Raw genomic sequence first — 16,265 nt, forward strand, 5'->3', positions numbered from 1 at the left:
GAATGAGTCGAGAACTGGCATCCATTATTTACTTTAATAACTTGATCTTGGGGCTTGGAAGCAGATCACAAAAATGTGTGGAAGATACTTAAACATGGTATGTATACTTAATTTTGTGCCTGGATTGACACTGACTCTGTAACAAAATACATAAAAGGCGAAAGTGTGGAGTGACAATGTAAGCACAAGGGCGTGAGGAAATGAGTGCCCTTTGTGAGCTTGGCACTAACCAGATCAGGAAGAAGTTGTGGTCTGTGTGGTCAGGGTCCAGTGCAGGTTACAAGCAGAAATTATATAGATGGGTTTAGTTTATTTATTCTTCTCTGGGTGTTAAACCACAGGACGTAACCTCCTCTTTGAGTTCACTACCTCAGGTAGAGCATTGAACCTGGAACAGTACAGCACGGGACACGCCCTTCAACTCACAATGTTGTGCTGAATTAATTAATTAAATGCCTTACTAAACTAATCCCCTATCCCTTCATTCTCTGCACATTCATGTGCCTCTTAAACACCTCCATTGTACTCACCACCCCGACTGCACATTCCAGGCACCCTCTACTTGCTGTCCAGCACATCTCCTTTGAACTTTCCCCCTCTCACCTTAAATGCATGTTCTTTGGTGTTAGATATTTTGACCTAGTAAATAGGTACCGACAGACACTCTGTCTATCCCTTCCATGATCTTATAATTACTGTCAGCTTCATTGGGGAAAACAACTGAAGCTTGTCCAACCTCTCCTTGTATTTGGATTACAGAATTGATGGCTTGGTTGCAGAAGACACAAAGAAAAGTGGAGGTGCTGGTAGGTTTGAGGAAGTAGAGAGGCTACAGAAGGACTTAGACAGATTAGGAGAATGGGCAAAGAAGTGGCAGATGGAATACAGTGTCGGGAAGTATATGCTCATGCATTTTGGTAGAAGGAATGAAAGGGTTGACTATTTTCTAAGTGGAGAGAAAATTCAAAAAAACTGAAGCACAAAGGGATTTGGGAACCCTCCTTTAGGATTCCCTTAAGGCTAATTTGCAGGTTGACTTGGTAATGAGGAAGGCAAATGTGACGTTAGCATTCATTTCAAGAGGACTAGAATATAAAAATAAAGATATAATGTTGAGACTTTATAAAGCACTGGTGAGGCTTCACTTGGAGTATTGTGAGCAGTTTTGGGCCCCTTATCTTAGAAAGGATGGGCTGACACTGGAGAGGGTTCAAAGGAGGTTCACGAAAATAATTCCAGGATTGAGTGACTTGTCATATGAAGAGCGTTTGATGTCTCTGGGCCTGTATTCACTAGAATTCAGAAGAATGAGGGGTGACCTCATTAAAGCCTGTCAAATGTGAAAGGCTTTGAGAGAGTGGATGTAGAGAGGATATTTCCTGTGGTGGGGAAGTCTGAGACCAGAGAACACAGCTTCAGAATAGAGGAGAACAGAGATGAGAAGGAATTTCTTTAGCCAGAGTGTGGTGAACGTGTGGAATTCAGGCAGCTGTGGAGGCCAAGTCTTTATGTATACTTAAGGCAGAGTTAATAGATTCTTGATTGGTCAGGGCATGAAGAGATATGGGTGGAAGGCAGGAGACTGGGGCTGAGAGGGAAATTGGATCAGACATGATGAAATGGCAGAGCAGACTGGATGGGCCAAAATACCTGATTCTGCTCCTACATCTTATGGTCATGTGGTCTTAAAGCTCCTACTCTCTAATCTAGGCAACATCCTGCTAAATCTCTTATGCAGCCGCTGCAAGTCTCTACATCCTTCCTATAACAGAGCAAGCAGAAATGAATGTAATACTCCAGATGTGGGTTAATTAGAGTTTTGTGAAGCTGCAATACATCTTCCCAAATGCCTTGACTAATCAAGGCAAGGTAGTGGACTGAGTCTGAGATGATTGGTAAGGCCCATTAGGAACACTGCCCAGAATGAAATTCGGAATTAGAAGGAGGGGGCTGAGGGGAGGTGTGTAGGGTGTGGTGTTATGTACCCCGTAACTGGGTCACTTACCAGCAAAGATAAAGAGGTCCACTGAAGTCTGATGGTACTGTTTTTAACAGTATTTATTGATAAAAGTACACAAAATAATATCAATGCAAACATACAGATAATATATGTCGTCAATACTAAATCTAAAAGTACGGGTATAATAATAATCAATAAGAAATAGCTCTATCATTGTCTAGGGGATAATGTATTGTCCGATGGAAATATGAAAATCACTGTTAGTTCGTTCAAGCTGCAGTGTTTTGGTTTGAAAGAAAGACGGGTTAAAACTTGCCCAGTCCTTTTATGATGTCACTCCTTCGAGAGTCGTTGGGAGTTGGTTTCCCCGTTGTTAGCTAAAAGCCGTTTTTCCGTGGTAAAGGGCACCGGTTCCGGGGCAAATGGAACCGAACGCACGCGGCCTTCCCACCGGGTTTCGCTATTATGGGATCGCTAACGTTTCTTCTGGTGCGTCTGAGGGGCTGTTCCCACAGACCCTCTTTTATCCTGACTCACAGGGTCTCAGATGTCAATCAGGTTGGGATGATGCAATCCCTCCCTCAACCAGCCCACTTTGCCTGAGGGCTTCCACGTAGCACAGTATTGCAATACACAAGTTCGTCTCCAAGAGACAATGGCCGTTTTCTGTAGCTGTATATCGACGGGGGGGGGGGGGGGGGTCAAGACCTTCCGCACGTCTCTCTCTCATTTCCTGGGTCTCCTGACCCAAATCAATAGCGATCTTGCGATTCTCAAAAAGGAGGGGGCTGCAGGCGTAACAGTGGCAACCACAAAATCCTTCAATCATTTTAAACTTTGTTTCTTCTCTTCACCAGAAAACGCAAGAAAAATTCAAGACGGTGTAGTCAGCAACTCCATTGTATACTTTATGGAAGAGCCTCCTTCGTTGCCAGGCAATTGCCCCTGCCCTCTCAAACTGCGGAGGATTCTCAACCTCAGCCCATTCACAGTAACCGACCACACGCCCATGGAGACAGTGGTGGATATCTTCCGTAAACTCGGTCTGCGACAGTGTCTCGTCACTCGTAGTGGGTAAGCGGCAGTTAAAGTCAGCTTCTTCAACGACCTCACCTCCTTCATGCATGGGCCATGCCCACTAAACGGTAGCAGTCAGACATATCATTAGGTACACCACAGTTTTTAGAATGGCTGCCTCTGAGAAGAGGTTTCCAAGCAGATAACAAAATGGTTATGACATCAGCTGTAATGTTCAACAGCTCACAGTTAGATAACATCTTTAAGGTCCTTCAGCAGGAGAATTTAGCACTGAGACTCACAAAGAGGTTTCATGATAAATTGGTTTACTTTGTCACGTGAACTGGGAAAATCTTTGTTTCGCATACGGTCCAGGCAGGTCATCACATCAGTACATCGAGGTAATTCAAAGCGAAAGGAGTAACAATGCAGAATAAAGTGCAGTGAGGCAGACAATAAGGTGCAAGGCACTTTCCTCCTGAAAGCTGGACTGTGAAATGGTGCACTTTTTAACCCCACACTGCTTCTAGGAATCAATGCCCATAGATACACTCATGATTTAGATATGGATTTAATGTGCAGTACCATGAATTCTATCTGCTGTTTGTATCAAGAACCAGTGGGACTGGGGTAGTACCTTGACCGGTAAGCAGAGGACAGTTGGGATGCTTGGGTCAATTTCCATTTGACCATCAGCACCTGAGGATCAGTTCTGGGGCCTCAACCACTTACTGTTAATGCTGATACTATGGGTGAAGCGATCTGTAGCCATCCTTGCTGTTTTGTGAAGATAGCTGAATTAACTATTTGTGAGTTAGGCATAAGGAGCATGCAGCAAGTTATAGGCAGCTTGTGTGAGAGGGCCAGAAGCTGGCAGATGGAGTATAATGTGGCAAAATGAGAGGTTACCCACAGTGGAAGGAAGAAAGCTGTAGAATTTTTTATATTCTCTGGATGGGGGGGGGGGACATGATTGACAGTCATTTGAACAATAACAGGGGACAAGGGGTACAGAGATAGTGGTGTAGACTCCAAGACTGTATCAGCACAATCTGATGAATGTTGAAGCAGGCTTCAGGGTCTGACTCACCTCCTCCCGCTACTACCTGCAATGCTCTGAATTGTTCTTCTGTCTGTCAGCAGAATTCCCCAGACTTACCACAATGTGATCCAGATTCCTGTACCATTAGTAAAGCCTTCCATGAGTGTATAAACCTGGCATGAACTGTTGGATTTAAAGCGGTCAAACTCTGTGTGCTTTGCTGGAACCCTTCAGGAAAAGGTTCACAAATCCAGGGCACAGCACCATTCCATATGGAATTGCTGTCAGGCCTGGGAAACTGGGAATACTAAGTCACTGTCCTGGTCTCTGACACTGAGACCATTATGCAAATGCACCAGGGGTTCCATATTCCAGCCCCTCCCAGGCTTGAGAATATCCGTAACTTCGCCTCTCCTCTCCTACATTGGTTCCTACATGAGCAATAATTTATTTTTGTTTAAAGAAAGTTATCTTTCTTTTCTTGTTTTCCCATGTCTAATTCCAGAAACCCTGTAAGATCTCCAGTTCTGGCCCAACCGTCTGTTTCCTCTTAAGCTACCTTGGTCAAATTCCATTCCTCACCTTCTGTCCCTCTCGACCTCTCTCCTCTTCAGGGTACGCTTTACCACTGACTTTCACCCAATCTGACACTGGGGCCACATTGAGATGTTACATCAGGGCTACGTGTTGGGAGGTTTTATTGCACAGAAGCCCATTGTTGATGTTGACCATAATTGAGGTGGGGAAAGCAGGACCAGGGGCTGCAGGGTTAGATGGATCTTTTGGTGTGTGGCATTTCTGAGGGTGGTGAAGCCAGTGAACCCCTGTCATGCCTCAAATTAAGTTGGAGGTAAAAGGAAGGGATGAACATGTAGTATCAAAAAGTCTGTGATTGATGGGGTCTGATGGTATTAAGGCCAATTGAAAATTTGTTCTATATTCTATGATTGAGGCTCAATGATAAATAAAGCCAAAATCATTAGACAGAAAGTAATGAAAGAAATTCAATAAAAGTCTGACAATCACTTATCAGACTGCTCAGAAATACAGAGGGTTTGGCATCTGGCTCACCAAATGATATTTACTAACTCACCGTCCACTTGCTGGGGCCCCAACCCCATTTACAGGAACTGTGCTCCCACATTCAGAGCCGTTCCTCTTTTCACACATCTGCCTGATCTGCTGTTTTCCCAGCATTTTCCATATTTTATTTCAAATCATCAGAAAAGTCTAGCTTGACCAGCCTCCTTGAATTCCCTGAAGAGGTAATGCAGAGTAGCACATGGCCAGAATATGCAACATAGCAGCATACTACTGGGACTAGCCAGTCAGTGCCACTTGGCATGCATCCAATGAAGATCTTGTAGGTTCTTCTAAAATCTGATTTGGTCAAGCTGAGGTCTTTTAGCAAATGAACCGACCACTCCTGTTGGTTTGGACTACAAATAGTAACAATGTGCGATTGACATGTATTGTCTGCTGTATTCAGAACACTTCCTACGTATTAAATGTGATCCTGCTTGGACAGAAAACACAGGCTTTGTAACATCCTCTGTAGCTTGCACCAGAAGTTAAAGCACACTCTCACTGCGGGTTTCTCTTCTTTTTTCAGACGTCTCCTGGGCATCTTAACAAAAAAGGATGTACTAAGGCACATGGCCCAAATGGCAAATCAGGACCCTGAATCAATCATGTTCAACTGACCTACCCCATCCTCCCCCTTACTGTCCAACCTTGCTGAGTTGTGGTTTAAGAAGGGAATAAACAATGGGTGTGGCTGAAGTCTCAGGGCATGGTGACCTTTAAGTGAATTGAATACTGATCATTGGGTAAACAACAGCAGCTTGCTCATGAGATGGACAACTGGCCCTGCGCTGGGTCAGAGAAGAGGACCGGCCTATGGTGAGCACCAGCCCAGTATCACTTTCAGAAGAAGAGGAGAAGCTGAAGTCCCAGGTCTTATGGAAAGCCTGGCAGTGTGTTCAAAGATGCATCTTATATTAACCTCTCAACTCACTAACTTTACCTAAGAGGTTTGTTCAACTGGAGTAACATGATAGAGATTTATAAATACATTGCATTTGAATATTGGTCTCTGATGTAGCTCAGTACGAGACCTCAGCTTCCCTTGTTTGAATTTATGGCAAGTAGCAAGAAATTCGTGCTGAAGACTTAAGATTTGTTTCCCAAATCACCCATTTAGCTCACAAATCTGATGAAGTTTACTGAAACATAAAGCTGATTTGACTCCAAGCGAATTTACAGCAAGCCTCCACTGACCTTGTTTAATCCTGCATTGTCAATATATCCTCATGTCCGTACCTAGCTTCCTCTTAATTGAATCAATACAGTTCATTTCCAACAAGTTTGTGTTAACTATTACATGTTCAGTCTATGCAATTACTGTTTTGATATTTAATCCCTGATATCATCTTGGTGAACCTCTACTGCAATCACCCCCAGGTTAACCTCTCCTTCTTGAGGTGTTGTGCCTGAACTGAGGCATCAACCCAACTGGGCTCTAACCAGAATCTATATGACCGTATGAATCATCATTTCCATCCTTTAGTATCCCAGCTCCCTTTAACATATTCATTTCACCTAGTTGCATAAATCCAGACAATTGCACACTCTTCCACTTGTTCAGATGGTGGCTTGCTGTTTCCCTGCTATTTTGTCCAGCTAGACTAATCTCTCCCAGCAGATAAGCAGTATTTGTTTGAGTGGGTCAACAGATTTCTCAGCACTGTCACCCTCTAGCCCTGTAATTCTTTTAAGATATTGATAGATATCTGTTCCTCCAGTACTAGCCTCTTCCATACCTGATTTTACCCCCCTCCATCCTCCCCTTCCCCTCCGCCATCCTCCCCTCATGTACATTGATAAAAAATGCTTTTAGTTTTTGTCCTCATGTGGTTTTGTGCCCAATGATACTACAGCTTACTCTGTTAATGGCATGATATGAGTGTGTTATAGTTTTGGCTGTTGGGATGGGTAAAAACCAATGAAAATGAGTATGTCAATGTCAAATATTAATTTACCCTGCCAATCGTCAAAAATTGATCTTCTGTTTCACTTGACCAATTCAGAAATTGTTCCTTGTGAATAAGTAGGGGCACTAGATTGCTGAGGTTTATATTGTGATGCTGCATGTTCTGCCATTAACCAGAAAAGTATTTTCATTTATTAAATTGATAAATTGGTTTATTGTTCTTACATGTACCAACGTTGAGTGAAAACATTATCTTACATCCCACCCATACAGATCAATTTTTAACAATGTTGTATGGAGATGGTTCCAGGTAAAACAATAGCAGAGTGCAGAAAAGATGCAGTATCGGTGGACAGAGAGATGCAAGTTCATAACAAGGTAGATTGTGAGGCCAAGAGTCCATTTTATCATCTGTAAGGACCTTGGACCCTATCCAGTGGTGAGTAGTTTTCCAGAATGCAATGCTTAAGGGTTCGTTCATTTGTTATGCGCCGTGTCATATGATGTAGGCGATCATGGTCTTTCCATGACCATGATTGTCCTTGGCAAATTTTTCCACAAAAATGATTTGACATTACCTTCTCTGGGCAGTGTCTTTACAAGACGAGTGACCCCAGCCATTATCAGTAATCTTCAGAGATTGTCTGCCTGGCTTCAGTGGTTGTATAATCAAGGCGTGATATGAATCAGCTGCTCATATGACCACCCACCACCCGATCTCATGGTTTCACCCGACCCTCATCAGGAGGCTAAGCAGGTGCTACACCTTGCCCAAGGGTGATCTGCAGGCTCTCAGAGGGAAAGAGTGCCTTACAGCACCTTTGGTAGAGATGTGTCTCGACCCCACCACCCAAGTCTAGAAGGTAACAACTACTATTTATACTTCCAAATACATTACTGAGAAAATGTGTGAAATTGAACAAGAATGTGGTCTGTATGCTTGCCTTGTGAAATTTCTTCCATCACTACTGTGAAGATCAATGAACATGAATTAACATGTTTAAATTATGAACAACGTTGGGCTAAGTTATAGAGTTTGCAAATTAGACATTTACTTTCTCTTGTTTTTGAAAAATGTACTTTAACTGCTTAAAGTAAAGGGGCGGCATGGTAGCGTAGTGGTTAGCACAACTCTTTACAGTACAAGCAACACAGGTTCAATTCCCACCACTGCCTCTAGGGAGTTGGTATGTTCTCCCTGTGACTGAGTGGGTTTCCTTCGGCTGCTCCGTTTCCCCCCTACAATCCAAAGGCATACCTGGTTGATAGGTTAATTGGTCATTGTAAATTGTCCCTGATTAGGCTAGGATTAAATTGGAGGATTGTTAGTGATGTTTCTTCTGAGGGAAAACAGTCATCCCAAAGAAAATCAAAGTTCTTATTGAAAGGGTTTTGCTAGCTGTTAAAATGAATACCTCTATGTATAAAATGTTGTTGTCACTGGGCAAAAAATTGCACAGCACGAGATTTCTGCGCACACTGGTCATTACAAACCAGAGGGAACATTGATTGCTGGGTGGTGTGGTTTGAAGGGCTGGAAGGGCCTATTCCGCGCTGTAATTCAATAAATAAGTACTTCCGTTAAAGTAGCAGGGAAAAGAATCTAAAGCAGACATGCCTTCATTATTACGTGTTGTACACTAACCAATTACAGCCTCCCCTATTGTTAGGCAGGATATGTATGTTATGGTTCAAAAGAATTTACTAGTTAAATATATATGGATTTATTTTATCAACATGGATGCTTAACTGAGATGAGGTTAGGGTCTACAGTGCTCTGGTTTTGCACATAAAATGCTAAGATCAATAAACTGTCTGCCATAGACATAGAATCTTTAAAACCTCAAGACCCCATGTTCAGATTAAGGCAAGACCTAATAGCCCAGACTAAACAGATGACAATTGACAGAGATCAGGGTTAATAGAGGGCCAGTCCAAAGGAGATTGTCACCTGTGGTTCTCAGGAAGACTCTTTCTTGGTTGTGTACCAAGACTGTAGGCTTGAATCCTTTTCCACAGGCTTGAGTATAAAATTCTGATGGCTTTCCAATGCCATAATAATAAGGCGCTACACTATCTTTTGGATGAGAACCTAGAGCAAGATCTTGTCTGTTGTTTTAGTTAAACCTAAAATATCCTGTGACATTGCAAGGAAAGGGCCCTGATGTCCTCAACCACAGTTGTCCTTCAATCAGTGCAATAGAACTAACAGATTATGTGCATTTTATCACACAGCTCTTTGTGGGAGCTTGATGTGTGAACATTGGCTATCATATTTGCACTATTGCTGAATGACTACACTTTGAAATTGACAACTCTGTAGCCAATCAGAACTGAAGATGATTACATAAAACTTGATGGCCACACCAGGGACTGAGTACTTTTGTGCACACTAAATATCTAACTACACTCAGCTGCTGTGAAATCACCCTGCTTTTATTGGGAGACGCTGTCGTACTTTCTTACCTTCCAGCCTTTAGACTGAACAATTTCTTTGAGAAAGTTGGCTTTTTTTCCTGCTATCCAATGGACTGTTTGTCATGAGTCTTGCCCCCACCAGTTGTTGCCAAGTAGCCAATACACAAAATCTGCATCACCAGTAATGTGATTTGGAGTTTCTCAAGATTGTAGAAGATACATTATAAAATCAGAGGGAAGGATCAACAAAAAAAAAGATAAATAGGTCCAGGAATATCAGGGCTGAATCTTCATCTTGGGCATCAGCACTAACGCCAGGACTTCTCCAAGTATTTCCATGGATAAACGTGGGGCAGGTTCAGCAGTCCCCATTCATATGGATGCTCAGGGAGAGGAGATAGTGAAGAAGGCATGCAGTATACTTAGCGTCATTAGGCAAGGCATCAAATATAATAACAGGAAGATTATGATAGATCTTCATCAAACATTAGTTAGGCCACATCTGGAGTACTGTGCACCAGTTTGATCACGACACCACAGGAGGGTTGGGATCCCTCTCCAGCAGATGCTGAGGATATTTGTTTGGGTGTTGCTTTGGATGGAGCATTCCGGATATGAGGAGGGCCTAGGTCAGCTAGGTTTGTTCTCCTTGGAATTGAATTGAATTGACTTTATTTCTTACATCCTACAGATACATGAGGAGTAAAAATCTTTACGTTACGTCTCCATCTAAATGTGTAAGGAGTGAAGGAGGCTTAGGAGAGACCTGGTAGGGGTATATAAAATTATGAGTGGTATAGATAGGGTAGACAGTAGGAACTTTTCTTTATAACAGAGGTATCTAAATCTAGAGCACAGGTTTGGGGGAATTCAATTCGAGAGGACTAGAATATAAAAGCAAGGATGTAGTGTTGAGGTTTTATAAAGCACTAATGAGGCCTCACTTGGAGTACTGTGAGCAGTTTTGGGCCCTTTATCTAAGAAAGGATGTTCTGACGTTGGAGAGGGTTCAAAGGCAGTTCATCAAAGTGATGCCGGGAAGGAAAGGCTTGTCATGTGATGTGCATTTGGTGGCTCTGGGCCTCTACTCACTGGAATTCAGAAGGATGAGGGGTGACCTCATTGAAATCTATTGAATGGTGAATGGTCTCATTAGAGTGGATGTGGAGAGGATGTTTCCTGTGGTGGGGGAGTCATATACCAGAGGACACAGCCCCAGAATAGAGGGTTGTCTGTTTAGAACAGAGGTGAGGAGAAATTTTTTGAGACAGAGCGTGGTGAATCTGTGGAATTCATTGCTACATGGGCTGTGACGCCAAGTCATTAAGTATATTTAAGGCAGAGGTTGATAGGTTCTTGATTAGTCGGGGCATAAAGGGATACACTGAGAAGGCAGGAGATTGGGGCTGAGATGAAAATGGATCTGCCATGTTGAAATGGCAGAGCAGACTTGATGGGCTGAATGGCTTAATTCTGCTCCTATATCTTACGGTCTTATATGCTTCCAAATGGGGATGGTGCATAGCTTGGAGTGGAGTCTGTAGGTGGTGGTTTCCCCATGCTCTACTTGACTGTGTCCTTCCTGTGCTGGAGTTTGCAGGTTGGGGAGGAGAAGTCTTGGTGAGTAACTGCAGTGTGTTTTGTAGAGGGTACCCGCTGCAGACGTGATGTAGAGAATTTGAATGTTTGGGATTGTCGATGTGGTGTCAACAAAGCAGACTAATTAAATCATACAGCACAGAAAAAAATGTCCCCTGGCTCATCATGTCCATGCTTCCCATCAGGCACCCAGCCATATTGATCCCGTTTCCCAACACTCGGAATGTAACGTACTATGCCATGGCAACTTAAGTGCTCAACAGATTGTTCCTGGATGTACTTGGCGAGTAACTGGCTCCATCATGTCCTCAGGCAATATGTTCCAGACTACAAACACACTCTGAGTGAAAAAATCCTCTCTAAACCTCTTATTCCTCACCTTAAACCCTCACCCTTTTGCCCTGCACACCTCCTCCATGGGGAACACTTTTTTACAATCCACCCTCTTGTCATTCCTCGCAATCAGTGCCTCTCATCATTTTCTATACCTTTTGTCAGCTCATCCTCTGATCCAAGGAAAAACAAAACCTTTCCATCCAGCGCCCTTAACGTTCCTCCTCCGGTAACATCCTGGTGAATCTCCCCTTCAATATCCTGGAAGGTGTCAAGCTCCTCCTCACACTTAATATTAATGGTCAATTTATATTAATGGTGTGTTTTACCTATGGTCAAATATTTTTATGTTGTAACTCATCCCAAGGCTTTATTACCACCCTTGCCCCATCCAAATGCTCAGTCAGCTTGGGAGGCCCAGGAGCAATATATATCCACAATCTTGAAGACTCTTGTTTCAGAACCACCCGAGACCAGCATGGTTATCTTTGAAAGTTCAAGGAGATTATTCAAATAAACAATCTCCACTCTTTCTGACGTATATAACTTGGACTGATTAGTCGCCCCTGTAAATGCCACTGGGTATTCTCAATAATGACGTTAATTGCAATTCAGCTTGTGTGCACATCTCATTTCAAGCATTATTCAAAGTGACATGAGACTGTTTTGATGACTTGATGAATTGTTCATTAGTGGTGTCAGGGGCTCAGGATTAAATTGACAATGCTTTGAATTCAGATTGTGAGTGGGACAGAGATCCGGTTTACAGTGGTTGCAAATTAAGACACAATATTTTATAATTATAAAACGATCTGGTTAAGTGCTATGGGGCTGCCACTAGATGTTGCAAGTTAACTGAACATGATTAATCTAATATTGATGTAGTAAGTGCTCTGAACTGAAATACTCCTGTTCTTTGAGCAGCAAGTCCTCATAAGTAAATAGCTTGAGAAAACTAAAGAGAGGAGGGAATGGGGAGAAATTACTGGAAGTAGGAGAAATTGATGTTCCTGCCATCAGGTTGGAGGATACCGGATGGACTATGAGGTGATTTCTCCCCATTACCCCCTTCCCTCTTTTTCCATTCTTCATTCCGGTTACCATCTCTTCTTTCACCTGCCCATTATTTCCCTCTGGTTCCCCTCCGCCTTTCCCTTCTTCCATGGCCCACTGTCCTATTAGATTCCTTCTTCTTCAGCTCTTTACCTCTTCCACCTATCACCTCCTAACTTCTTACTTCATCCCTTCCCCCTTCCACCTCACTGGGTCTCACCTATCATCTGCCATCTTGTACTCCCTCCTCTCACCCCGCTCCCTTGCTTTCCAGTCTTGATGAAGGGTCTTACCCTGAAACGCCAACTGTTTATGCCTCTCCATAGGTGCTGCCTAGCAGGATGATTGGCCTCCTAAGTAAGTTAAATAATATCTGTAAGATAGATTTAATATCAAGGCTGGGGGTTTGCTTCATTTAAATCTATTAGTGAACTAGTTGCATTTTTAAAATTAATAACTGATTCATAATCAGTTTTACCTATCCAACAATTTGTTTCCAGATTTTCTTTTGAAACTAATACAAAATCTCCTAGTACCCTGTGGAACATGGCCTCAGTTTCCCTTCTAGTGTTATCAAATTTGCATCAAGCCATTGAAAATGTTCGCATTATATTATTACAACACAGAGTATCCAGTTATCAAAATTCAGCTAAAGCAAAATGCCAGGAGAACTATTTCCTGTTTGTGGGGTTTGCAAATGCAGTTCTGTGTCAAATTTTAATTTCTAGTATTACTGAGAAACATCTTGCGTCATTTCACTTGGTTGAAGTTGCAAAAAAAATATTAATTGTTCTTCTTCCCTCCTGACTTCAAAAGTTGTCTATGCTCCTGTGTATTCAGCTGTTTCGGCAATGCACTCCAAAGAGACTCCCCCTCTGTGTAATTGGTATTATGCCATACTGAAGTATATTGAAACTGGACAAATCCTGTGCAGATGTTCCTCAAAGCCAGTGGAAGTGCAGCTCATCAGGAGTAGTTTGCTTTAGTGGATCATCCCCCCTGTTGAAGCAACTAACCATTAGGCTTCAGCCACTCTACGTTAGTTCTCCATTGAACTGGCCTGACTTGAGTGTGACTAATGTGACGCAATATCTCCTCTTCTGTGACTCTTTGAAAGATAAAGGGATTCTTTCAGATAACTATCTCACATGTGTAACTTGATAAGACTGAGGTGTGCATGGATCCAAGTTTAATTCTAGTCCTGAGGTCCAACCTGCTTGTTATCAATGTGGCCAGTGCAGAGCTACCAGCAAAATAGGCTGGCTTTATTTCTCATCTGCTTATTTTTAGATTCTGCTTTTATTGTACAGTGGGTCTAGAGTAAAGCAAAATTTCAGATTTCACTTTTGAACTTTAAAGGGAAAAGACTTCCCTTTTGCATTTTTAGTCTGTAAGTGGAATGAAATGAAAGGCTGACAAGAGATGAAGGACTCCTCCCCACAAACCTGTGTGGTGCTTGCAAGAGCTGAGATGAATTTTATTGGGTGACAGTGTTAATTGAAATACAGTAAAGGGACCTCAGTATGGCTGGGGCCCAGACCGGGCATAAGCTTATTTAAAAAGCAGAACAAATTGGGTTGAGTGGGCTGCTTCTCTACCATGTATTGTCGTTTGTTTTCTTGTGTATAGGAATCTCTCTCTCTGTCAAAGTGTTTCTGTACCGGTTCTTAGTAGATGCATAGTAAGTATTCATTCTGGAATTGCAAATACAAATGATTGCAAGAACAAATTTATTCTAGTCTGTAAAATCAATAAATAAATTTGCAAAACATTATTTGTAAGGAAGTATATTGTTGTGAGCTGTCGACACAGAGAACGTAATTTAACCCTTTCCAAATGTACATGGAGGGTGGTGAGCATCTGGAACGAGCTGCCAGAAGAGGTGGTGGAGGCAGCAGATCCCGCAAATCCATCCTACTGGTCTCCCAAATGCTCGCTCATTTATACGGACAGTACATAAGTCTAGTGTTTGTAGGCTGTGAGGACCTGAACTTGGATAGGGAAGACAGAGGTGAGCATAGATAGCCATCATAGTCAGCATGGATGAAAGAGCCGAAAGGCCCTTGTTTCTGTACTGCACCTTTCTATAATCCTTTGAAATGTGAAACAGCAGTGGCCATCAGGGCATTTCTCTTGCCTTCAGCTATGCAAGACTCTGTTAATTACAGGCAGCCCTGATAATGATCCCTGTGAACTCATATCCTCTTGCTTCAGTGCTTGAGGCAGGTGATATTGGTGCCAGCCGCTGGTGCCGCAGTTACATAAGAAACGGAAGGAGTAAACCATTTGGCCCCTCACATACCCACTAATCTATTTAGTAAAATCATGGCTCAAATTTTACCTCAACACCACTGTCTTGAACTAACCCCATGCCCCTTGATTTCTTTAATACCAAAGGTTGATTTTGATCATAAAATATACTTGGCAGTTCAGCTTCCACAACCTTCCAGGATTGAGAACTACAAAGAGTCTGCACCTCCGAAATGAAAATTTAGTCACTTGTTTCCCAAGTGGCCGGCCCTTATTTTGAGGTGGTGACCTCTGGTTCTGGGCTCCCAGTCAGGAACAACATAAACTCCACATCTACCCTGTTGATGAGACCACTCTTCTTTCCTTAAGCACATGCCCACACCACTTGGCCTCACAGTACAACTATGCCTTTCAACACTGGTTGTAGGATTGCTAGTTCCAGCTCCAGAGAAATGGGCACTGATTTGGGCTCAGACTTCGTGGAGATTGAGATTATTTGATTGTGGAAATGTATTTGTACAAAAATGTCACTTTTGGCTGTAACAAAATGGAACCTGTATTGTACCAGAGTGTCCTGCTTATAGTGTTTGTGCAAAGTTATGCCGATGGGCCCTGAGTATATGACAAATGCAGAAAGACAAGTTGATTAGATGACTAGAAGAATACCAAATATACTGATTAAGCAGATGGACAGAATGCACCCTGTCCTTGAACTGAGCCAATGCTTGTGTATAAAGGAGCAACTGTGCTATCTGTTTTACAAAGCTATCACTGGCTCTTATGCAGTGCTAGTCTTCCCATGTTGCAAGTAAAATAAACATGCTTATGATTAATCCACCCTGAGTTAATTGCTGTTTGCTATAAGACATAGAACATGGAACATAGAATAATGCAGCACAGTACAGACCCTTTGGCCATAATGTTGTGCCCACCCTTAAACCCTGCCTCCCATATAACGCAGCTGCTGTTTGCTATAAGACATAGTGAAAAGGTGCTCAACAAAATCTGGAAGTCTCACCGAGATTGCATGTTTAGGTGCGGGAGCAGACCAAGGGAGATTCTGATGCCCATCTACTCCCGGGTAAACTCTTGAAGAGACTGATCACAGAAAAGTAAGTTTGCTTTTTGCTGTGTGGCCTTTCCAGGCAAGAAGCAAATACTGGGTTCTAGCCTGCTCCTGGTTGATACATTGTGATCTGTCCTACTGTCTATTTTGTAGATCAGTTTCACTCCCCATGATTCCAATGCTTTCAGCATGGTGACCAGTAGCATATGGGTATCGATGGTTAGATTTGACCAGTAAGAGTGTCAGAGACACCTATAGCATCGACAGTCACAAAATTTGAACAGTAAGAGTTTCAGGAATACCTATGGCATTAGGGATGCTCTAAATTTAGATGGTAACAGGGTCAGAGACACCTCTGGCATTAGGGTTGCACCAGTAAGATGAATAAGAGGAGATCTATAGAAACTGAGCTTAATAGTTTAATCTGTGCAGAAAGCTGTAGTGAAGGAGAAAACGTGGTAAGTAGGGTAAGGAAGAGACACCAGAAATTGTTAACAATGGGACAAAAGGAATCCCTCCCCACCCAAAATAAGGA

At 42.6% G+C, this 16,265-nt stretch overlaps 1 protein-coding gene across 2 annotated transcripts in view; it reads left to right on the plus strand.

Moving 5' to 3' along the window:
- LOC132393121 (H(+)/Cl(-) exchange transporter 4) overlaps nucleotides 1–11,829 on the plus strand; it is a 112,578-nt gene extending 100,749 nt beyond the window's left edge. For both annotated transcript variants that reach the window (XM_059967947.1, XM_059967948.1), the window contains exons 11-12: nucleotides 2,818–3,034; nucleotides 5,632–11,829. In XM_059967947.1, coding sequence (XP_059823930.1) covers nucleotides 2,818–3,034; nucleotides 5,632–5,722 — 308 coding nt within the window. In that variant the 3' untranslated portion in view covers nucleotides 5,723–11,829. The remainder of the gene's footprint in view (nucleotides 1–2,817; nucleotides 3,035–5,631) is intronic.
- Nucleotides 11,830–16,265: the final 4,436 nt, after the last annotated feature.

The sequence above is a fragment of the Hypanus sabinus genome, chromosome 4 (genome assembly GCF_030144855.1).
Source record: "Hypanus sabinus isolate sHypSab1 chromosome 4, sHypSab1.hap1, whole genome shotgun sequence".
NCBI classification, from domain to species: domain Eukaryota; kingdom Metazoa; phylum Chordata; class Chondrichthyes; order Myliobatiformes; family Dasyatidae; genus Hypanus; species Hypanus sabinus.